A 24,876-nucleotide genomic window follows, 5' to 3' on the forward strand; every position below is an offset into this window, starting at 1 on the left:
AATGACACACTTTCCCAGGTTCCTACTAGCTTTAAATTCTGTGATAGGAAAGAAATACTAGATATAAGTTGCCCCATTGTTGTTGATCATTCTTATTCCATCCTAATTCTGTATGATTTCATTATCATGAGCTGCCTAAATTTTTTTACTTAACTCCTTTCTCCAGTCACCTATACTTAAAGGTGTATGTTTTCTTTTAGGGTCTCACTGTTCTACACTGAATGGACCCATTGCCACAATGAAGAAAATGCCCTCACACTCTTAAATGAACATATACTCTAGTCAGTACCGGCTCTGGCTACTGTAGTTCTGAATTCTAAGTAGCTAAGAAAACCATTTATAGTTTAGCAGTTCTATGGAACAATGTAATGAAGAACATGATAACCACATTTTCCTGGTATAAAGCATGTCGATATTGAAAGATACCAGCTCTAACCACAACTTCACTGCAGTTTTCTGTCTTCTCTGTTATAACATGCTGTGTCCCTTCACCCTTCCATCCTGACCTATCTGTGTGGCTGCTGAAAGATCCATGGCTTCTCCTGTTTCTTCTTTTGTTTCAGCTGCTTCACCGACTTTCTCACTCTCCATCTCTGTTTCAACCGTTTCTCCTGTCTCACCTGGAAAATTAACCAAAGGGGATATTAAGAGATACTTATTTAGTATTAACAACCAAGTGCCTCATACCTGGTTTCCAACAGGGGCAGCTCTTGCTCTTTAAGTCTAAACAGTAGGTTTCTCTAGGGATGTCAAGAAAGGCAATCACCCTGGGTCTCTGAGATCCTCAGAGGGCCGATGTCACCACTTCTGAGTCTTGGCACTCTCATATAAAATCAGGATGCAGAATTACCCAGGAAGTGATGGCAGAACATATTACAAATAGAAAGTTCAAAATATGGTCTAGGGGTTTCCAGAAACTTGTCTTGTTTGGTCATTCTGGTGTTTAAAGAAAACAATCATCAAACTTTTACAGAGCTGAAACATTTAAAAGTCCAGGTATTGCAAATACAAACGTTTCCATAAGAAGTCAGTTTGGGCAACACTGGCCCCTATGTTTTGAATGGAGCCAAGAAGCAGCTGCCTCTTTTGATAGGCTTGTGCTCCTGTTCACCAAGGTCCCTGGGGCTCCCCACAACATTACATGTGCCCCTCAATTCACCCACTGCCATCATCCTAGGCCCCAAAGACTTGAGTGTGCCAAGCCTGTATTAACAAATATACGCTTTTACTTGCTTCTGCATTCTGATTTCCAGAGCATTTTTATACACTTTCATTAAAGCATTTACCTCAATAGATCGTGGTATTTTGTTTAAATTCTGCCTTCTCCCCACTAGACTGTGAGACCCTTGAGGACAGGGACTATCCCTTACTCCTGCACTGGGCACCAAGCAAATGATTAGACACTCAAAAACTGCTACATTAACGAGTGAAAAAATTAAGAAATAGACTGACGAATGTTTCACTTAATCCTACTGTAAGATGAAGTCAAAATTTAACAAAATGTAAATCCTGCCCCAGAAGAATTTTTTAATTGTAACTCCAATAAAGAACAGTATAGATTCCATTTTCTTTATACAGGTAATGTACATGTTTAAAAAATACCATTTGCTAAGACATAGTACATTTCTCTAGTCTTCTCATAAACAGAGAAGGAGGACAAGGGGAGATTGACAGTAATTTCTAAAGATAAGATTGCAAAGATGAAAATGACACTCTAAGAGGCATTATTCGTGTGTTCTTTCATTAAAAAGTCAGTTCCTGGGCTTCCCTAGTGGTTCAGTGGTTAGGAGTCCCCCTTGCAATACAGGGAACACTGGTTTGATCCCCGATCTGGGAAGATACCACATGCCATGGAGCAACTACGCCCACAGGCCATAGCACTGAAGCCAACTCACCTAGAGTCTGTGCTCCGCAACAAGGGAAGCCACTACAGTGAGAGAAGCCTGCGCACTGCAAGTATAGAGAGTAGCCTCCACTTGCCGCAGCTAGAGAAAGCCCCCACACAACAAAGACCCAGCGCAACCAAAAATAAATAAATAAATAAAATTATATATTTTTAAAAAGTCAGTTCCTCCACTGACCATCTTTACTTTGGATCCTCATACTATACATGGGGCCCTGATGAAGAGTGAACTTGGAAAATTTCAGAAATTTTAAATTCCTTCAGTATCCCATTTCATTTAACAATGAAACTAGGTTAAAAATCTAGATACTTTTCTAAAGACTATGCTTTATAAAACTTTTGCTGGAAAGCCAAGTGCCTGTTGTTCAAGTCTGGAAGCTTTTTTAGTTTGGGTCACGGGAACGTCAACCACTGAGAGACTCCGGGGTGGGGGAGCTGTGTGTCAGCCTCCCCCACGCCCCCGAGATGATCTCTTACGGAGCACATCTAAACAACCTGATCTGACAGCATGACTTTTACCTTCAATGTGTTGGTCCTCTTCGTTAGTGTGAATTTTCCTGGCCATTTCCACCAGATGTTCCATGCTTTCAACTGTTCTTTCAGGCTGGAGCTTCTGCATGTTCCCAGGACCTTCCGCAGTTTCATGGAGTGAATCAGCCTTTACAGCTGTCTCCACACACCGACTTGAGTCCAACACTTCCGGTCCGCCATGCTCTCTGGGAATCGTCTCTCGAAGCTGGGGCTGCCCATCTTTCCCCAGCGTTTCCTGAGGTTGCTGCTCTTCCTCGGCTCCCACAGACTGACTTCCGTCTGACACTTCCGGTCCGCCATGCTCTCTGGGAATCGTCTCTCGAAGCTGGGGCTGCCCATCTTTCCCCAGCGTTTCCTGAGGTTGCTGCTCTTCCTCGGCTCCCACAGACTGACTTCCGTCTGACACTTCCGGTCCGCCATGCTCTCTGGGAATCGTCTCTCGAAGCTGGGGCTGCTCATCTTTCCCCAGCGTCTCCTTAAGTTGCTTTTTTCTCTCGGCTCCCACAGACTGACTTCCGTCCGACACTTCCAGAGATGCATTCTTTTTGGGAACTGTTTCTACAAGTTGGGACTGCTCATCTTCTCCAACTGTTTCTTGAAGGTGCTGCGTCTCAGCTGTTTCCACAGGCTGACTGCCTTCCAACATCTCCGGAGATTCTGTCTCCTTGGGAACTGTCTCTGGGAGTTGGGACCATTCACCCTTTCCTCCAGCTTCTTGAGATCCTGGCTCTCTGGCTGTTTCCAGAGGAACTCTCTCAGCTGTTCCTAGAGGCGTCATCTCTCCGGCAGCTTGTGGATCCTCAGTACCTTCCACTGCTCCAGGAGAGTCCCTCTCTCCCGCTGTTATCAAAGGCTGATTCTCGGCTTCCGCTCCTAAAGGTTCAGTCTCAGCACTTCCTTTCAAAGGCGGAGCCTCTGTCACCGCTTCCGCATCCTCCTCCTTTCCTTCTGCTCCTGGAGCACCATCTTTGCCACCTGGCTGAGGTGGCTCAGACCCCTTCAGTCCCTGCAGAGGCTGAGTTTCCTCTGTGGCTCCTGGTGGGTCTGCAGTCTCCTTTGCCAGGGGCTGTTCAGGGAGGGACTGAACACCATTAGCTGTGGACGCGGCTGAGATCTTGAGCTTGTCTAATGGAGGAAGGCTTTCCTTTTGTACTTTGCCACACAAAGTAGATTCTCTTCCCAGTGCACGTGGTTTTGGCTGGACAAAGCAGGACTCACTTTCTTCTGTGGCTGAAAAATAGATATTTGAAGTTACTTTTTATTATTCATTTGAAAATAAAAATACAAATTATTATTCAGTTTCTATCCTGAGAACGGAGAAGGCAATGGCACACCGCTCCAGTACTCCTGCCTGGACAATCCCATGGTTGGAGGAGCTTGGTAGGCTGCAGTCCATGGGGTCGCGAAGAGTCAGTGAAGTGACTGAACGACTTCACTTTCACTTTTCACTTTCACGCATTGGAGAAGGAAATGGCAACCCACTCCAGTGTTCTTGCCTGGAGAATCCCAGGGACGGGGAGCCTGGTGGGCTGCTGTCTATTGGGTTGCACAAAGTCGGACACGACTGAAGCAACTTGGCGGCAGCAGCATCCTGAGAAAGTGTATTGCTATGAAGAAGCAGGTTTAACAGTTCAAGAAAGTCTCGGGTAGAATTGAATACAGAGAGGCTATACTATGCCCTTAACACACCACAAGTCAAGTCTCTCTATTGTTTTCAGCTCAAATACCTCATCTTAAACATGAAATCCTTCAAAATCACATTCTTTTTCCGTTTGTTCCTTGTGCACCTGCTTGTGGCTCCTGTCCCATATTCTAATTTAGTATACTTTGTTTCCTCACACTCTTTCCTCTGTCCTGCCCTTTCTCTTCCTTAGGCTAAGATTTCACAGCCTAAGTAGTGGCCCTTGGGCTGCTAGAGAGGTCTTATCTTCCGCTTAAAGTAGAAGGACCATCCAAGACAGAATGTTAAAAAGCAGAGACGTTACTTTGCCAACAAAGGTCTGTCTAGTCAAAGCTATGGTTTTTCTAGCAGTCATATATGGATGTGAGAGTTGGACTATAAAGAAAGCTGAGAGCTAAAGAATTGATGGTTTTGAACCATGGTGTTGGAGAAGATTCTTAAGAGTCCCTTGGACTGCAAGGAGATCCAACCAGTCAATCCTAAAGGAAATCATACCTGAATACTCATTGGAAGGACTAATGCTGAAGCTAAAACTCCTGATACTTTGGCCACCTGATGTGAAGAACCGACTCATTGGAAAAGACCCTGATGCTGGGAAAGATTGAAGGTGGGAGGAGAAAGGAACGACAGATGATGAGATGGTTGGATGGCGTCACCGACGCAATGGACATGAGTTTGAGTAGGCTCCAGGAGTTGGTGATGGACAGGGAAGCCTGGTGTGCTGCAGTCCAGGGGTCACAAAGAGTCAGACACGACTGAGCAACTGAACTGAACTGAAAGCAGAATGGCCCTCAATGAATGGAAAAGGCCCCATGCCAGAGAAGCTCTACTATATAAAGACTGAGATGTCTGGGAGAGAAAGTAGCAGGCACGGTTCATTTGGGGGGAGGGGCAATTGGGAGAGAGCTCAAGAGAGAGCTGGGTAGAATGCATTTTTTCTTCCCCCCTGCATTTCTGGCTCTTCCTCCAGTTGTGTAACCTTGGGAACTTGGTTCCCAGTAATCATGTCTGTAAAATGGCAGTGAATCTGTTTCTCCCACCTGTGTCATAGTTGCATGAGGCATCATATGACATTAAACAATGAAGGCAGAAATGTTCTCTGAACAGTCTAAGAAAGCAGCATGGCAACATGCTTACACCCTTTGACCCAGTGATCCTGCTTCTGGAAATTCATCCTAAAAACAAAAATATCAGTAATATGCTTTGGGGAAAGTGTATCAGCCCAGTATTCTTTCAAAATACTGGGGAAACAATTTAAAAGTCTAATAATTTAGGAGAAAGATCAATAATCCATTAGGTAGAATATTATTGTACCATGAAAAAGGGTGATTATGCTGACCATATGCTAAAATAAGATAATGATTATATAATAAGCTAAAAATCAGCACTTCTAGCTGGATTATCAGGTAAAATAATGCATAGAAAATGTGTACTACCACAAGGCCTGTTTTGCAATTAAATGTTCAATAAGTTAGCTATCAATTTTATATCTAGTGCAATTACAACAGTGTTGATCATTGGAAGGGATAAACAAGAAAAATAGAAAGGGAGATATTTGAAGAAAATAAGCCAGCATGTTAAAATGGGCCTCTAGATGATATATTTCCTCTTCTTTTTTCCCCCCAAAATATTTTTTCTTCTTTTCTTTCCTAGGTTACCCCTGACCTAAGTTATACAGGTACATAGTTTAAAGAGTTATCTGCTTATCTAATGTAAGTTAAGATATACAACTAAGACTCAGGTCTCCTCTCCCATTTCCCCTTCTCTAGGGTTAAATATTTTCATTCTTTTAGCTGTTTTTGGAGGGATTTCCCCCCTATATTTCTAAGAGAATTGCTACTTCTTTGTTTTTTAGTTTGGCTATTTCAATTAATTCCCACTATGAAAAACATTTTTTCCCCTCGCCTCCATTCAGAAATTGCACATTAGTATTGATATAAAATAGTAATCATGTTGTAATTTAGATTATATCGATATTCAGTTATATGTACATATAATAAATATGTCTGCAATGAAGAATTGAGCTAGGTAGTCAGCTATTCAATTTTTTGTTTTTCCCTGAGTTAGTAACTGTCATGGTTCTTTACTTCCTTAGTTTATGTATTCTCATGAGTTCAACTCACTGCCAATTGTTTCTCTTTTTAATACATTTACTCACCTCAAACAGTCTCCCAGCCTATCGCTGAGAATGTGTGTGGATCCCCCCATGGAGAGGGATTAGACATGAAGCTGGAAAAGCACAGTCTAGGAAGGATTTTGTGAGACACGGGGCACAGGCTGTGGGCCTGGGGGTCCATGGGACAAAGCTGGGAGGAGGGCTATCCTTCACTCCCCCTACTCTGGCCTCATCATGCATGGAGCCTTCAAATTAACAGCAGAGAAGGCAATTTAACAAAAGTGATTTCTCAGGTCTATAAAGTAATTCATTATGACGAGACAATTCATTTAGATGCCACACAAAGGATGTTTTAGTGATGGTTGCCTTAGGGAACTGACAAGGAAATGTACTATTATACTAATCACAAATGTCTTCCAAATTTTATTTTCTGGGAAAACAGTTATTACAGTGATCAGCACTGTCAGTTAAATGAGACAAATGACTTTCAGCCAGCAGTGCCAGCTGTGGGTGCACTCTAATGTCATCATTTTTCTAGAACAAAAAGCTGTGGGGAAAATAATGTGTTGACACACCCAAATCATAGCCACTCAACTTCATGTTTTGAAACATATATTGTGCTATCAGGATTGTTGTTGTTCAGTCGCTAAGTCATGTGATTCTTTGTGACACCATGGACTGCAGCACATGAGGCTTCCCTGTCCCTCACTATCTCCCAGAGTTTACCCAAATTCATGTCCATTGAGCAGCACCAGACAGCCAACCCACTGGAAAAGACCCCGATGTGGGGAAAGATTGAAGGCAAAAGGAGAAGAGGGAGGCAGAGGATGGAATGGTTGGAGGGCATCACTGATTCAGTGGATATGAACTTGGGCTATCAGGATAAGTCAAGGTTTTTTTTCTCAAAAAACAAAATGCTTTGTGAAAATTTATTTATCCACACATGGTGTCTTAAGTGTCCAAGGGATCTATCAATTTCTTCCATAATTAGAACATTTATGCCCATGGTCACAGTATGAATTTTCATTCTTATGTACTTTTCCTAATCTTACTGGCAGACCTGAAATAGGAAAATGTCCTTGACATATAATATTCTTATGTAGCAACCTGAAAATAGTCAACCGAGCTGAGAAATATTACAAAAGAAGTCACTGTCTCTAATACCTTGGGGGCTTGCCCCCCAAAGCTAAAACATTTTCAAAGTGATCACCGAAAACTAGAGAAAATGCTGAATGTGTAGTGGCTCACTCATTTGGTGATTCCTGTTGGTTAACTGCACCCTGAATTTTGAAATAAATGTATTTTGGAGGTAATGAGCTCTCACTAATCACTCAATAGTTTTTTTTCCTACGTGATAGAAGAGAATAAGCTGCTCTAAAGGGAGGACAGATACCTTATGACCCTGAAAATGGCACCTCTTAATGTCTGAATCCTGGTTCTTCCACTTACTAGCTTTGCTCAGCCTCTTTGTGCCTCAGTTTCATCACCTGTAGAGTGGGAAGAGGGGCAGCTGAACTGTTGTGCGGATTACACGAGTTAACACCTGGAAAGCCACTAGCAGAGTGACTGGTGCCCCCTGAGCATCAGTCAAGTCAGCCATCGTGAGCGTTACACTTCACGTGACAGCCCCAGCACGGAAGAGGTCCTGGTGGACACAAAGAAAGGGAAGGTCATTACATTCATCCTAATCCTACTACCTTTCTCTGAGCCTATTCAGAAAGGACAGAAGATCAGAGTAGATAAGTGAAAGGGGTTGGAAAACAAATGCTTGTTTCAAACCAACTCTCAGAGAATGCCACAAAAAAGACAATGTTGACCACCGCACTCCCTTTCTTATCCTTTGGAAGGTTTTTATCCCCAGCTGCTGATGACAGACACGTTTTGGATCTAATCATCCTCCTTCCTCTTCAGCTGGAGCCGGGGGTTCCAGACTGTTCTGCTGTTGAGTGTGATCCTGACCCATCATTTACTTAACCATGCAATTCAAACTCTCCGGACCTCAGTTTCCTTATGTGATCTTTGCCTTTCAGGACTGTCAGGATAATTGATAATTCTGAGGGGTTATATGTGTCATTACCCAACATGGTATGAGACATGAGAAGGTACTCAGTAAACAAGGGATGAAGCAAATGGCTCTGCAGGTTTCTCACTGCATGGGGGTGTCCTGCTGAAGGGGCAAGGGAGGCCTGAACCCCAGCCGTGTGCACTGGCAAGGGTGCAGACCTCAGGGGTGGGAAGGGCAGCTTTTTCTAATTTCATAAAGGTCCTCTGCGGGCTACTGATGGCACTGTCAATCAATTAAAGATAATTCTGCAACAGAAAGAATGAACTGCAACATTAAAGAGCTCAGATAAACAATCCCCTAAACACTATAAAGTTGTCACTATTGACCTATAAAATTCTGTTGTTACCATGGTAAGTTTTAAATCAGATTGTTGACAGATAATGGAGTAGTATTTGCGTCAGCCATGATTTGACTGGAGTTGACTGGTATCAATAAAAGCCAATGTTAGCTTTTATATAAATGTGTCTGTGCTTAGTCGCTCAGTTGTGTCCGACTCTTTGAGACCCCATGGACTATACAGTCCATGGAATTCTCCAGGCCAGAATACTGGAGTGGGTAGCCTTTCCCTTCTCCAGGGGATCTTCCTTACCCAGGGGTCAAACCCAGGTCTCCCGCATTGCAGGCAGATTCTTTACCAGCTGAACCGCAAGGAAGCCCAAGAATACTGGAGTGTGTAGCCTATCCCTTCTCCACCAGATCTTCCCGACCCAGGAATTGAACCGGGGTCTCCTGCATTGCAGGTGGATTCTTTACCAACTGAGCTATATAAATAAATATGCTTCATTCTGTTTGCTGGCTTTGATTTCATTTATTGAAGTGCCTACTATATGCCAGCTCTGGGCTAAGCACAAGGGTTACAGCAGTTAACAAGGAAGACCTGGTCCTTGTCATCCTAGACTTCCTTGTCTGCAGGGAAATTCAAATAATATCCATTCCCTTATTAAACACAACTTGGTACCTAGGCACAATCTCTTATATAAGGATCTCCATGCTCCATCCACACGGTTTTGTGACTGAGCTACTTTACTTTGACTTTTCACTTTCATGCATTGGAGAAGGAAATGGCAACCCACTCCAGTAATCTTGCCTGGAGAATCCCAGGGACGGGAGCCTGGCTGGTTTCTGTCTATGGGGTTGCACAGAGTCGGACACGACTGAAGCGACTTAGCAGCAGCAGCAGCAATATACCTCCTGTAGGTAGAAGGTTCTACATCTTTTGTTCACAAACAGGAGACATTCTATGCCTAATCTGTATTATTATGTAATAAATATTGTGGACAGATGCATTGTTTCCACATCCAAAGTTGTTTAAGGATATGTCTGTTTTCTGAACCCTACATTTTATCAAATCATACACTGCTCTGGGCGTAATTCTTTGGTGCTCATTATCTCTCTTGATTCTGTTGTAAGTTGATCCGTGCACAAATTTGTTGTGACAGCTGAACTAACAGAACCCTTGTTGCAAGCACCGTTGTGATAGGCACACAAAGAAATTAAATACTAGGCAACATTACAGAAGGGATTAGAACCAGAGCTAACATACCTGAAATTCACATTATGGTGGAAGCTTTTCTACTCCGTTCATTACTCTAATCAAAAATGAAGTTTCTACCCAGCAAAGAGAAAAACTTGAGGTCAATATTTCCTATTCCATGGCTAGAACATATCAACCATCCCAAAGATCTCACTGGATGTTCTGCTGAGTTTTCTAGAGAATTAGTGAACAGCAGGATCCTCATATTTTCCCTTGCTGCCACCATTTCTAGGTTATGGTAGCTTCTGAGTTTTGGGAACCAGGGACATGAATCCACTCTAAAGGAAGAGTCCAACTCAACTTCTCATGTTCTTTCTTTGCTTTCTCCTCAATTCCATTCCATCATTTCTCCATCCATCCGACAAATTCTTCTGGAGCTAACAGTGGGGCTATACTCCATGTTTCTGCCCTTTTCCCTCAGCAAAGTATGTAAAGATACTGACCCTGTGTGCCATGGCACAAATGCTAATCCCCAAGGGTGTGTTCTATCAGTCAATAGATATTTAAAAAGGCATTCATTTTGGGACTTCCCTGGTGGTCCGGTGGCTAAGACTCAGAGCTCCCACTGCAGGGGGCCTAGGTTCCATCCCTGGTCAGGGAACTAGATCCCACATGCCACAACTAAGAGTTTACATGCAGAAACTAAAGATCCCACACGCGGTAACTAAAGATCCTGCATGCGGCAATGAAGATTGAAGATCCCGTGGGCCACAACTAAGATCCAGCACAGACAATACATAGATAAATTAAAATTTTTTAAAAACGCACTCATTTTGAAGAGTTACATCCCATGTAACTGGAGTATGAAACCATTAGCCAAAAAAACCCTACAGAGGGCAAATAAAAGTCAGACAAACCACTCTTCATTTTTCAGTAGCACTACCTGAACTGACGTATCTAAAACTAGTTTTGACATCACGAGGTAAATGCGTTAAAGTCTGAAGGTAAATCTAATTTTGAAATTTAAGTACAGAGAAACAAGAACATGCAGTTGGAAAGATATTACTGGAATATTTGATAAGTACACATGGCAATGGGGCGAGGGGCTTCCACCTAGGGGAGAGGCTGACATTTAAGAGCTGCAGAGCCAGATCTCAAGCCATGACGAATAGTCTCCTCCTTCAGGTACGACTTTCCAGTTTCATTGCCTTTGGTTTCCTCTAGACTCCTATAAGATGAACTCTTATTTCAAAAAAGGTGTTGCATTAAACATCACATTAAAAAAATATCAGCAGTAGTTGCACTTAAAAAGGCAAGTTTCATTGATCGACAGTCATTACTGGCACATGGGGATCCAATGTTTGGGCAGAAATGCAGTCTAAAAAATCAAAGATGTCTCAATGAACAAGGAAGAGGAGAGAAAAAATGAAGATTATTTCTCTGATATTCACACACCATGACCCTTCACCAAGCTAAGTGGGTCACACCCATGATGCTTCACTAGGAACCAGAGTGGCTAACATTTACTGAGGCACGGTGCCTGGAGCTTTACAGGGATCATCTCATTCAACCTTCCCAACAACTCCACAAAGTAAGTCATTATTATCTCCATTATACAGCAGAGGAAATATGACACTGAGAGACTAAGAACCTTTATCTAGGAAAAGCACCCAGTTAGAGGCGGCAGAGTCTCAGATGTGAGCCCAAGGAAGTGGGACTCTACCTTGAAGATTTACATGCTTTCAGGCAAACTGCGGCCCCAGAACCTGTACCATCAGTGTTTCATGGGAGGTTCTGGGGTTTTGTTTCAGTGCTGATTCACAGGCCTGACCCCAGATCCACTGGCATTGCTGCCCAGCTTCAGACATCAGGCCTGGTCTCTGTCCTCACGCTAGCGTGTCATGGGCAGCACAGAAGATGAGGTGAGCAAGCTGATTCAACAGTGAAGCAAGGGTCAGAGCTGGTCTAAGAGAGCTCCACACCGGGGAGCAAGACTTCTCTCACGCTTCCTCACACCACAGAGCTGGGCGGGTTTGCTAAGCCTCCATCTCAGCTAGGTCAGGACCAAGAGGTCTTCTAATTTCCCGTCTGAAATGAAGGTTTACACTTGCTGTGCCTTGCCCTCTAAGGGCAGTGACCAAGCGGCTCCACTGATGCTCACAGTGGTGGCTGTACTCCCAGCTCAGCCACTGAGTCCATGTCTGACTCCATCAGGGTGTCAACCTGTGATGTACAAAGGCATCAGCAGCCAAGAGCAGGGGTCTGCACTCGAGAAGGAAGTATTCAGTTAGTGAGTCCGTGGCTGGGATGGAAATTTAAATTTTGCAACAGAGCAGTCAATTACCTCAGACATCTGGACCTCAAGTCTTGGTGGTTAGCACACCCTGAGAATGTCCAGTTCTAGAAAGAGCAGTGGGCAGACCAAGCAGGACTGGGAGCCCAGGCCTTTCAGCTGACTACTGTTACTCGTCTCTTGGGTTAGGGATCTCGGGCTAGGGATCCATATGCAATTCAGATGACTTTGCTGCCACGGTCAGTACTGATCATATTAAGGGAACTGAGGGGCTTTGTTTCCCGGAATGAAAAGTCACTTGTAACAAAGCAGAAGTCTTCCTCTCCCCAGCCTAGGCACTTTGAGGCCAGCACTGGGCTTCTGGCCCAGACACTTGAAACCTAAATTGAATGAGCTTCTCTTTTTAAGCAGAACATTGAAAAGGCTTGGACCCGGGAAGAAGCAGATTGAAACAAGAATCATAGAAACAATTAAACTGGAAGATTTCAATAAGACTAGAGTATAAAACAAACATCTACTCTCTACCGCTTCAAGGCTCAGAGTCCCCAAAAAGAGTATCAGAGAAATTTAGGAGGCAATGGTTAGTCATGTTGAGAACACATACCCCTGATATGATGTGATGAGAAGGGTCCTATACCTCTGCTCTTTCCTTCCCTCAAACCCATAATCCCAGTTTATCACAAGGAAAACATCACACAAGTATCAGCTGAGGGACAGTCTACAAAGTAGCTGACCAGACCTCCTCAAAATTGTCAAGGTCATCAAAACGCCTGAGACAATGTCACAGTCAAGAAGAGTGTGAGAAGACATGACCGTGACAACCAAAAGCAATGCAGGCGATGGAACCCAGAACAGAAATAGGACATGCAAGAAGGACTAAGGAAATCTAAAAGCATGCGTGCATGCTCGTTCACTCAGTCATGTCCGACTCTCTGTGACACACTGACTGTAGCCCGCCAGGCTCCTGTGTCCATGGGATTTCCCAGGCAAGAATACTGGAGTGGGTAGCCATTCCCTTCTCCAGGGATCTTCTCGACCCAAGGACTGAACTCGGGTCTCCTGCATTGCAGGCGGATTCTTTACTGTCTGAACCTCCCGGAAAGCCCAAATAAAGTGTAGACTTTGGTTAATAATAATGTATCAAGCTTGGTTCATTGTTTGTGACAAAGCCACCCTACTAATATAAGATGGAACTAAGAGGGTGAAGTAGATGTGGGACTTTCTATACTATCTTCATAATTTTCCTGTAAATCTAAAACTATTCTAAAATCATCTATTTTTTTTAAATTGTAGTAGGAAAACACAAAAGCAAGTAAAATAAGTTCTAGGAGCCTTAGAAAAACTGTTTCATAAAACTTTCGCCATCTGGATAACCATTTTTATGATTTTTGAATATTTTGGTACCATTAATGCTATTACTAACAGTATTTGTGACACTTTCCTTTAACAAATTTACCAGAAAGGAAAAAAAATTCAGGAACTCAAAACATTTAGAGATCTAGAACTTGATCTTGAGGGGAAAAAGAATCAAATTGTTATCTAGGAAAAGCAATAAAGAAAAATTGAGATTTACTAAAATTGATATCAATGAGAGATTATCTTTATTAAGGACTTATTAGATGATATTCCAAGCCAGGGGTCAGAATTTTTTTTCTATAAAGGGACAGAGAGCAAATATTTTCAGCTTTGCCAGGTATGGGGTCATTATTTGCGTGTGTTTATGCTAAGTCACTTCAGTTGTGTCCGACTCTTTGAGACCCTATGGACTGTAGCCCAGCAGGCTCCTCTGTCCATGGGATTCTCCAGGCAAGAATATTGGAGTGGGTTGCCATGCCCTCTTTCAGGGGATATTCCCCTAGCGGGGATCAAACCCAAGTCTCCGGCAGCTCCTGCATTGCAGGCAGATTCTTTACCACTGAGCCACAAGGGTCATTATTGCAACTACTCAACTCTATCACCTGTCATCACAGTGAGAAAGCAGTCTTAGACGATATGTAAATGAATGGGCACGTCTGTGTTCCAAAAACACTTTATTTACCAAAAAAAAGGTCGTGGGAGAACTTCCCTCTTGGTCCAGTGGCTAAGACTCTGCACTCCCAATGTAGGGGGCCTAGGTTTGGTTCCTGTTCTGGGGACTAGATCCCACATGCTGCAACTAAGACCTGGTGCAGCTTAATACATTTTCAAACATTGGTATTAAAATAAGAACAGGTAGTGGGTGAGTGTGGCCAACAGGCCACTTTGCCAACCCCCTGCTACAGGCAATACTTAGACTACATTCCAGGTACATTATACATATTAACTCATTTATTCCTCAGAACAAATGAGGAAATAGGAGCTAATTGTTGATCTCATTTTACAGATGACATCACTGAGGCATAAAGAGGTTGAGTGGCCCAGTGTCATACAACTAATAAATGACCCTCTGATACCCTGAACCAGATTTGAACCCAGTCTCACTTCAGACTCACATTTTAAATTGGAACTCTATACTGCCTCTTAGCATGCCGAAATTTTCTCTCTCACGTGTGCCCTCCACTCTAAACCTCTTTCACACACACACACACACACACACACACACACAAAGTTGCTCAGTCACGTTCGACTCTGCGACCCCATGGGTATAGTCCGTGGAATTCTCTAGGCCAGAATACTGGAGTGGGTAGCCTTTCCCATCTTCAGGGGATCTTCCCAACCCGGGGATCAAACCCAGGTCTCCCACATTGCCGGTGGATTCTTTGCCAGCTGAGCCACAAGGGAAGCCCAAGAATCCTGGAGTGGGTAGCCTATCCCTTCTCCAGGGGATCTTCCCCACCTAGCAATCAAACCGGCTATCAGGGAAGCCCCCAAAGGTGATCACAGCCTCTCATAAGTATCTAGTCTGTAGGGGCTGCTCCAGGGCAAACAAAGGAAAAGGAAATGAGCCAAAAGAAATTATGTGATTCCTATCAGTTTTAGGGAAATGAAAAAGGTTAGAATAAGTAGGGGGGGAAAACGTTCCTTATCATTACTGATGACAGTGAGAAGGAAGCGAGGAGAGCAACTAGGGAGGACATTGCAACAGAGGTCCTCACCGGGACAGTGAAGGCAGGAGCTGTCTCTCAGGAAGAAAAACTATGAGCGAAATTGACAGAGCAGTTGAATGCCTAGCCCAGGGCTTCCCATTTCTTTGATGTCACGGCACACACGGAATATGGTATTTGTGCCACACACAGAGCAGTAGACGAGGCTACGCTGAGAGGGTTCACCCATCTGGACCCTGCCCTGTGGCCCGAGAGGCCGGGAGGAAGGCTGGCACACTGGATCCCACGCTCACAGGCTGGGAAGCACACACACAACACAGGGGACAAAGATGTATTTCAATCACCAAAGACAGACCAGAGAAGCATTAGCCGGGCAAGGCTGAGAAGGCAAACGAAGCAAGGTGGTCTGCGAAGATTGGAACTCTCTCATCCTGCAGGGCCCTTTAGGACTACGTTTGAAAGAAAAGCTGCTTGTTGCGGAGAGCAGAAAGGGCTTTTTCACTGAGTATGAAGACAAATACATTTCAGGCTTGTAAAAGTATGTCCTTGAAATGAGTGTCCTGGTGAAGGGAGCAGAAAATTAATTGATAAGACAAAAATAAATAAATACTTGATTTGATGGTACATCCTTATGCCTGTAAGGGAAGGAAGCAGATAGCCTTTCTTTCAGTGAACAGGAGGCAGGTCCATCACTGATCTCCCAGGGGCCTGGCATGGGGGGACCTGGAACAGCCACAGTGGAGCTGGCCGAGGCAGAGAGCTCTGGTCATAGAAGAGGCTTGTTGAGCAGTCTCTTGACTGGGAGTCACCTTAGCCTACGAAGTCAAGTTTATTTTGTACTTATCTGTCTTAGATGATGATAACTGGTGCTATCCTGATGTCCACTCTGAATTATACTGGCATGGCCATACAGTAAATAGTATGTAAATGAAATTTGACTTCTGGTGACCTGGAAAGTAGATAGATAGGGCAGACGTGTCATGATGCTTCTTATATCTTTTTATATCTTGACTTTCCTACTTAATGCTCATTTGGACATGTCTCTTATCTAAATAGTCATGTATGGATGTGTTAGTTGGACCATAAAGAAAGCTGCCGAAGAATTGATGATTTTGAACTGTGGTGTTGGAGAAGACTCTTGAGAGTCCCTTGGACTGCAAGGAGATCCGACCAGTCCATCCTAAAGGAGATCAGTCCTGAATATTCATTGGAAGGACTGATGCTGAAACTGAAACTCCAATACTTTGGCCACCTGATGTGAAGAACTAACTCATTTGAAAAGACCCTGATGCTGGGAAAGATTGAAGGTGGGAGGAGAAAGGGGACGACAGAGGATGAGATGGTTGGACGGCATCACTGACACAATGGACATGAGTTTGGGTAAACTCCGGGAGTTGGTGATGGACAGGGAGGCCTGGCGTGCTGCTGTCCATGGAGTCGCAAAGTGTCGGACACAACTGAGCAACTGAACTGAATTTATCTAAACAGACATAATACAATCTGATGGTCTCAAAGCAAGTAAAATCATACAGATTTGAAAGTCAAGAAGTATTTGGTATGAAAAAAGAGCATGTTATCAGGCTTCAGGCGGGGTCTTTTGTCTTATTTGAAACACGAGGCTGGAGAAGGGGCTGCAAGGACGGTCAAGTGTGACATCTAAGAAAAGAGGGTCATCCCTCCCGGGTTGTCAGCATGCAGTCAGCACCTCACCAGAGCCCAGCCCGGTTACCCCGAGGACCCCAGAGCCCTGTAGGCCCTTCCATGGGGAAGAAAATGGTGTCAGCTGAACCTGACCCCATGGCACTGACTGCCCTTTTCTCTGTCTCCCATGACACCCCTGGTTTCTGAGCACGCTAGCATTGCCTGGCTTATTTCACCCACTTTCATAAAGTGTAATGCCCATGGCATTTTAGCTATTTAAAATGATCTGAGGTTTTTTGATTTGGATTTTGGGGAGGCTTCCCTCCCAATCTTCATCCTTAAAGGACACAGCTCTGACACCCCAGAATATACACAAAAGAATCAAGTCTAGGGCCAGAGGGCAATTCCCAAGGAAGGGTTTAAGGAATGTGAACAACAGTAACAGCTCCGGGGAAGTAAGGAAGCTTCTGAAGTCTCATGGTACTTTCCTGACATTAACACTCAATTGGAGAGTTACATTCAGATATTTAGCTTTAAAAAAACAAAATCATTACCTGGGCTACCTACATTTATATCCACTGGGATTCAAATCCTGGCCAAGTTCAATGTTTTATTTATCAGTTTTGGTGAGCCTTTCAAGTACTAAGTTTTTATTTTAAACTTGTTGTAAAACATTAACACAAAAGTGAAAGTGTACAGGTGAGCTGGGACGTGTGGCAACCTTGCAGAAGCGTGATTTCAGAGAACAGAAGAAAGCTTTGTTTTGCTGTGTTGGTCTTTTTCTGCATGACCTAGGAGTCCCTTCACAACCTGACCCTGTCTTCTCAAGTCCAGCTGGACCAATGTTACCTTCCAGTCTTTGCTATTCTGCGGGGCCTGATGCCTACCCTCCCTCTGCTTCTCTCAGGAGCACTCTCATCTCCCTGAATCCCCATCTCTGTCAGTCCATCCATTCACCCAGCCACCCCCTCGATGTGGACTGCATGTCTTCTATGTTGACAGCTACATGATGAGTTCTAACAGAACCGGGCCTGGACCCAGATGGGACTGGAGTTTGTGAAAAGAACAAGATTCACCATTCACTAGCTCTGAGACCTTGGGCAAGTTACTTATCCCCCCTAGGCTGCAATTTTCTAGCTGAATTCAGTGAAACTAAGGTTCTTATGAGGATTACATGAGAATACAGGCTCAAGTATCTGGAACCAAGTGGGTGCTCCTACCTCGTCTCCTGATTTCTGCTCCATGGCATGTTTTGATGCAACTGTACTAAACATCAAAAGACTTCAATTTTAGAAAAAGATGTGTTGGTAATGAGAGTGTCATTTGGTATAACCCTTATGAAGGCATTGAGGTAGTTAGCTCTCAAAATTATAAATGTGCATGCCCTTTGACCTAGTAATGCCACTTTTTGGGAAATGGCCTTACAGTTACGCTGGTGCACTTTCAAAATGATGTATGTGTAAAGGAATTCACTGCAGCCTCATTTGCTGGAAATAAATCAAATGTCCCTCACTGGGGGTTTGGTTAAATAAATTACACAGTGGATTCTTAACCAAGAGTAAAAAAAAAGAGAAAGAAGTTCTCTGTATTACAGAGAGATTATAGAAAGAGCTCCATATTTTTAGGTGAAAGAAATTAAGTGAAGAATAATAGTGGGTATAAACACCACATTTTATGAATAAAGATGGGAGAGGGAAATAATATTTGAAATCCATAAAGAAACTTTGGACGAATATATTTTTTAAAAAAACCTAATAAAAATTTTTATACACAGATGTGATTTTACTGAGCAGATGGTGAGGCTGGGGTGGGAGGTGGACTTTTCACTGTGTGCGTTTTTCAAATGTTTTCAGTTTTATGACTATTCCATTACAATTAGCTGTATGTAATCAGGCCCACCCAAAGACTTACCGAGCATGCTATGTCAAGCTCTAGAGGCAACACAAAGACATATAAGACTCAGTCCAGAGACTCTGCGCTTGAACCAAAGAAATCCCATTTATATAATACTCGTACGCAGAAAAGCCTCTAACACTTACTTTAACATTAATGATTTTCATTCTTCAATTACAAAGGAGAAGTATTCAGGACTGAAATATCACTGTGTGAAAATACTGGTTGATAACTAAAGGTATTTCTGCTACACAAAGGTCAATTCACATAACTGTGAAATTCAAGCCTCATCCTATTTATTAGCTAGGCAGTGGACTCCAAGCAGCTAGTGAGAGTTCAGATAAGAACAAACACACGATTACAGCTGTCAGTGGAAATGTACACATGAACCTAGCAATGAATTCGTCAATAATTACCATCTATTTACTCTGTCCACATTGGTGTTTTGGAGAAGGAAATGGCAACCCACTCCAGTGTTCTTGCTTGGAGAATCCCAGGGACGGAGGAGCCTGGTGGGCTGCCACCTATGGGGTCGCACTGAGTTGGACACGACTGAAGCGACTTAGCAGCAGCAGAAGCAGCATTGGTGTTTAAGCTATAAAACCTCTGGAAGAAGTCTGCAAGAAATGGGTGGCATTTTTATCAGGAAAGAGTGGGGACAGCAATTACTCTGAGAAGCAGAGGGCTAGCAGCATGGGGAGGAAGGTTCAATGCCAAAGGCCTGGAACCTTTTGAGTTCTATTAACGCCTGTAAAGTCATCAAAATCTTTGTGTTCAGATTCATAAGCTCCCAGGGCACTGAAGAGAACAAAAATTGTTCTAATATGTAGAACACGCTTCCATGAACATGAGAAATTCCAAACTCAATCTGTCTAGTTGTCCTTTTGGAAAGAAAGTCCTCTTTCCTCACCCATTTCAGGGCAAATCTATGTGTGATGACTACCACGTAAGTAGTAGTAGTGTTCTGCACTTTGAGTAGCAGTGGGTAATTATTTACATCAGAGCCAGTCTCCACACTGCCCCTCCAACCCTGTCCCCTCCCCCCACAACCATCTCTTTTCCTAGTGAGTCATCTTCGAGGGTGATGAAAAGCAGCTCAGGGGGATTTGTATCTCATGCATCACAGCAAACATCTCCATGTGATCAACAGAATGGGTTATTCCTATTCAGCCTAACAGCTACCTAACCAGCAGTAACTATCTGATTCATTGGAGCCCAGAAAATAAGTGCCTCCATATTTTAGTGTTACAGAATTATCGAGCTATAAGTGATCTCAGAGGTAATCTAGTCCAACCCATTATTTTATTATTCTTCTGCTTCCAGGTTAATACTATTTATATATAATAGTTCTTAAACCAGTTACAGAAAATTGTTAAGCAGAACTATCCAAACACAGATACAGTCTGCAGCTAATTTGATATATTTTAGCTTTAACTCTGGAGAAGGCAATGGCATCCCACTCCAGTACTCTTGCCTGGAAAATCCCATGGATGGAGGAGCCTGGTGGGCTGCAGTCCATGGGGTCTCAAAGAGTTGGACACAACTGAGCGACTTCACTTTCACTTTTCACTTTCATGCATTGGAGAAGGAAATGGCAACCCACTCCAGTGTTCTTGCCTGGAGAATTCCAGGGACGGGGGAGCCTGGTGGGCTGCCGTCTATGGGGTCACACAGAGTCGGATGCGACTGAAGCAACTTAGCAGCAGCAGCAGCAGCTTTAACTCATGGTAGCTTCCCTGGTGGCTCAGACAATAAAGAATGTGCTGCAACGTAGGAGACCCAGGTTCAGTCCCTGGGTTAGGAAGATTGCCTTGAGAAGGGAATGGCTACCCATTCCAGTATTCTTGCCTGGCGAATTTCATGGACAGAGGAGCCTGGTGGGCTACAGTCCATGGGGTCGCAAAGAGTTGGATATGACTGAGAAACTAACACACCCACACAGCTTTAACTCATGATATTGTGAATTTTAAGAGAATCTCTTATGATATGAAGATTGTCTGTATCCTTATGGGAGGCCACTGGAAACTTCTCTATATCAATGTTGAAAATACCTCTAAAGCTACATGTCCTCCAAATATTCCTAGTTTACACTTGGAAGCAAATAAAACTTCATATTTCACTGATTCTTATTTAGGGATAAATAAATATTTTACTCATGCTAGTATACTAGGTGAATATTTATTACATATTTCATTTAGGGATAATAAACTCTTATAATATTAAATTTACATAGTAGATACTCGATTATACTTTCATGTGTTTCTTTTGTTGTTTGCACAGTGAATGACCATACACCTAATGGGGATCCAGGACAATGTAAGACAAAAAGAGGTTTAAATCAAGTTGTCACAAACAGATTTAAGGAGGAAAAGAACAGATAAGAAGTCAAATTATGGAATCAGAGTACTTGAGTTCAAAGCTCAACTCTGACTCTCAAGGAGCCCCAGAAGCTGGGCAAATTACTCTTCTCTGTAAAATGCAAACAATCATAAAACTTAAAGCATTGTTATAAAGATTAAACATAATCATTCAACAATCATGTGCCAAGCATTGTTAAGCACTGGGGGTACAGTGAGTAAATGCATGTGCCAGACATTTAATAAACTTGTACTATTTTAATATAAAAGCACATACGCACAGGCTTTGGGTTGTATACAGAATTTAAAGAAGTTTTGAGCTACAGAAACAGGAATGAATTATTTATGGGGCCTCCGAGTCCATGGGGTTGAAAAGCTGATGAACATACAATAGTATCCAATTACAAGGGAATACTGTCTGAGGATCAGATGCAAAATACACCTGTTGATTGATTCAATATGTGCATCAAGCAATTTATTAATTAATTTTCTACGCACAAAAGCTGGTTGTCAGTTTTAACATTTCTTTCAGAACAACATCCGTGAAAACTTAGAACTGCAATGAAAGCATGAATAAAAAAAATGAAACAGTGTGACTCATGTGGATAGTTATTTATATTGGTGATAAAATGTTTATTAAAATAAGGTTATTCATTATTTTCTAAGAGGATTAAAAAACCCTTCCAGCCACTGAACATTTTGCCCCTCCCCAAGAGTAACATTCCCTACAAGTTTTTATCATTTAAACAAATCTACAATGATGATTTAGTGCTCTGCTTTTTAAATTCCTAGGATATCTGGGAGTGTGGCTGGGGGATAAGAGAACCCAAAGTATATCTTCCTGAAGCATCAGTTTTTCATACTGAAACCAACAAGGACTGATCATGGAATGGAATGCAAAAAAACAGAATCCATCTGATTTCATAAAACATCAAAGAAATTATTCCCTGCTCTGGCCTCCAGAGAGCAGGTTTTGAGGACAGAAGTGTTCATCATTTTTAGGAGAAAGGTTAGCAAGCCCTGTACATTAGAAATGGATTTTTTCCATCTCTTCACATTGTTGTCAGTTCACCAAGGGTTTGGAATCACTTTTATACAGGGCTTTAAATATTTGGCCTACTTCCACATTTCTATTGCTTTCTGTTGTCTATGAAATTAAAGATAAATTATTACACACCACAAAAATGACTGTAACAATGCCTATTTCTGACTAGACACAGTGTCTGAGCTTTGAAAGAGCATTCTTGAAAAGCCTGAATGCTCCCTACTACAAAATCAGAAAGACATGTTATTGGAGTAACACAAGGTGCTAAAAGAAAACTTGTGAAAAGGAATTAACCGTTGTGTAGAATTTCTCATAAAGTTAGCTTTGAAGAAGACTGTAAATTAACTTGAAGGAATGTGCTTAACCTTCAGAGCTTTGTTCAAAGCAACAGCCACTCAAAATCTAAGATGTGAAGCTGCTATAAAACCCAGGCATTCTCTGGTTCATTCATCTTTCATTCTTTTCACAGCACTTATCACTGTCAGAAACTATGGCAATCACCTGTTCAACTTGTTTGATGTCCGTCTTCCTCCCCACCCCCATCCCAGACCCCAGGAGTAGGGTCTTTGCATCTTCAGCACCTAGCCAAGCACCTGGCTATTGTATAGAGACAGTCAGAAGCGTGTGGTGTATTTTTACGTAAGTTTCAGTGAGGACCACTTTTCATCACACTCGTATTCATCGAGAAATACTTAATCCAAGGATGGTGGACAGTGCATCTGACCTCTTTAAAAATTCAGGAACCTGTGCCCTGAGTAAATGCCCATCTGCACAGTAATCTGAAATCCTGTACACTGAAGGACAGGAAATTCTGCGTCTGTTTAACAGAGCGCGGTGGCTGACCGCGTTAGGGACTTAAGACCAACTCCCCGCGCTGCCACGGGCAGCGGGGTCTCCCCACGCCTGGGTTCCCTCCAGCGTGGGGCACCGTGGGCGGCGGAGCGCACGCATCCTGGGCCACGGCAGCGCCGCTCTGGGTCTCACTCGCATCCTTAGGGAGGAGCCGCCCCCTGCCCGGCGGGGGGGGCACGAGTCACACCCGTCGGACCCCGGGGGAGCAAACCCACCCAAGCCCCAGGGCGCGGGCGGGTTGGCGGTGGGGCCGGGTCCCCTGCTCACCGTTGCGAAGCCTGTTGCCGTCGCCGGCCTTGTTGAGGGCGCTGCTGGAGCAGCCCATCGCGGGCAGGAGGGCGCCCGGAGGGCGAGCGCGGCGACCGCGCGGGCTGGGGATTCCGAGCCGGGATCCCGCGCGAAACGCTCACGCGGCACAAATTCCTTCAACTCCGAGCGGCTGGCTCCTGCGCTGCAGAGCGCAAGCGCGCAGCGGAGCGCTGGGTGGGGGCGCGCACCTGGAGAGGGAGGCGAGCCGCTCGTGGGGAGAAGGTGCCAGGGAGGGCACAGCGGGGACGCAGAAGAGGACAGAGCCAAGAAAGGAGCCAGGTAGGGCGAAGGTGGAGAAGGTGGTAAAGGCAGAGAGGAAAGTTGCCTCAGAAGCAGGGATAAAGATGCGCAGTTTTGGGAGAGGGGGCGAAGGGCTTGGGAGGGCTCACGTCTGTCATCCCTAAATAGCTGGGGAAGGGAGGAGGCGATGGTGGCAGTGGCTATTGATTGGTGACTGGATTTGTGATGACAGGCTTCTTACATAACTTCAGGACTGTTACCACGGGGAAGTTTAACGTTGAGAAGATACTACTTAATCCACTCATTCAACTGTGGTCAAGTGTCCAACCCAGGACTTCGTTGTTCAGTCGCTCAGTCCTGTCGGACTCTTTGCGACCCCATGGACTGCGAACTAAAGCAAACTAGTTTTTCAGTCTTTGTCTTTCGTGACCTTGATTTTTTTTTTTTCCAGAAAATAAGCCATTTATTTTGTAGGTGTCTCAGTTCCAGCTTGTCTGATGTTTCCTCATGATTGTTTTCGGTTTATGCAGTTTGGCTGGAATACTGTTGTCTGTGGATTCGTATCAACAGGCCCATAATATCAATTTGCCCTATTGGTGATGTTAACTTTGATCAGTTAGTTAAGGTAGTGTCTGCCAGGTTTCTCCACTGAAATGTTACTATTTTACACTTAGTACCACCTGACCTGCCTCTTGAGAAACCTGTATGCAGGTCAGGAAGCAACAGTTAGAACTGGACATGGAACAACAGACTGGTTCCAAACAGGAAAAGGAGTACATCAATGCTGTATATTGTCACCCTGCTTATTTAACTTATATGCAGAGTACATCATGAGAAATGCTGGGCTGAAGGAAGCACAAGCTGGAATCAAGATTGCCGGGAGAAATATCAATAACCTCAGATATGCAGATGACACCACCCTTATGGCAGAAAGTGAAGAACTAAAGAGCCTCTTGACGAAAGTGAAAGAGGAGAGTGAAACAGTTGGCTTAAAGCTCAACATTCAGAAAACGAAGATCATGGCATCTGGTCCCATCACGTCATAGCAAATAGATGGGGAAACAGTGGAAACAGTGGCTGACTTTGTTTTTCTGGGCTCCAAAATCACTGCAGATGGTGATTGCAGCCATGAAATTAAAAGACGCTTACTCCTTGGAAGGAAAGTTATGACCAACCTAGATAGCATATTAAAAAGCAGAGACATTACTTTGCCAACAAAGGTCTGTCTAGTCAAGGCTATGGTTTTTCCCTTGGTTGTGTATGGATGTGAGAGTTGGACTATAAACAAAGCTGAGCGCCAAAGAATTGATGCTTTTGTACTGTGGTGTTGGAGAAGACTCTTGAGAGTCCCTTGGACTGCAAGGAGATCCAACCAGTCCATCCTAGAGATCAGTCCTGGGTGTTCATTGGAAGGACTGATGTTGAAGCTGAAACTCCAATACTTTGGCCATCT

At 43.7% G+C, this 24,876-nt stretch overlaps 1 protein-coding gene across 1 annotated transcript; it reads right to left on the bottom strand.

The window, feature by feature from the left end:
• Positions 1-468: 468 nt before the first annotated feature.
• On the bottom strand, positions 469-23,199 carry ERICH5 (glutamate rich 5). Its single transcript, XM_052651959.1, has 4 exons — positions 23,142-23,199; positions 2,820-3,664; positions 2,423-2,702; positions 469-620 (listed from the first exon to the last, which is right to left on the bottom strand). Exons 1-4 carry the CDS (start codon positions 23,197-23,199, stop codon positions 469-471), a joined length of 1,335 nt encoding a protein of 444 aa, XP_052507919.1.
• Between the last annotated feature and the right edge of the window lie 1,677 nt (positions 23,200-24,876).

Source organism: Budorcas taxicolor, chromosome 14 (genome assembly GCF_023091745.1).
Source record: "Budorcas taxicolor isolate Tak-1 chromosome 14, Takin1.1, whole genome shotgun sequence".
Taxonomy (NCBI): domain Eukaryota; kingdom Metazoa; phylum Chordata; class Mammalia; order Artiodactyla; family Bovidae; genus Budorcas; species Budorcas taxicolor.

Coding starts and splice junctions, on each gene's coding strand:
- ERICH5 (XM_052651959.1), bottom strand. CDS start 23,199: ATGGGCTGCTCCAGCAGCGCCCTCAACAAGGCCGGCGACGGCAACAGG. Junction 3,665..23,141: donor CGGCAACAGGCTTCGCAACG/GTGAGCAGGGGA, acceptor TCTATTTTTCAG/CCACAGAAGAAAGTGAGTCC. Junction 2,703..2,819: donor TGTCAGACGGAAGTCAGTCT/GTGGGAGCCGAG, acceptor GACGGAAGTCAG/TCTGTGGGAGCCGAGGAAGA.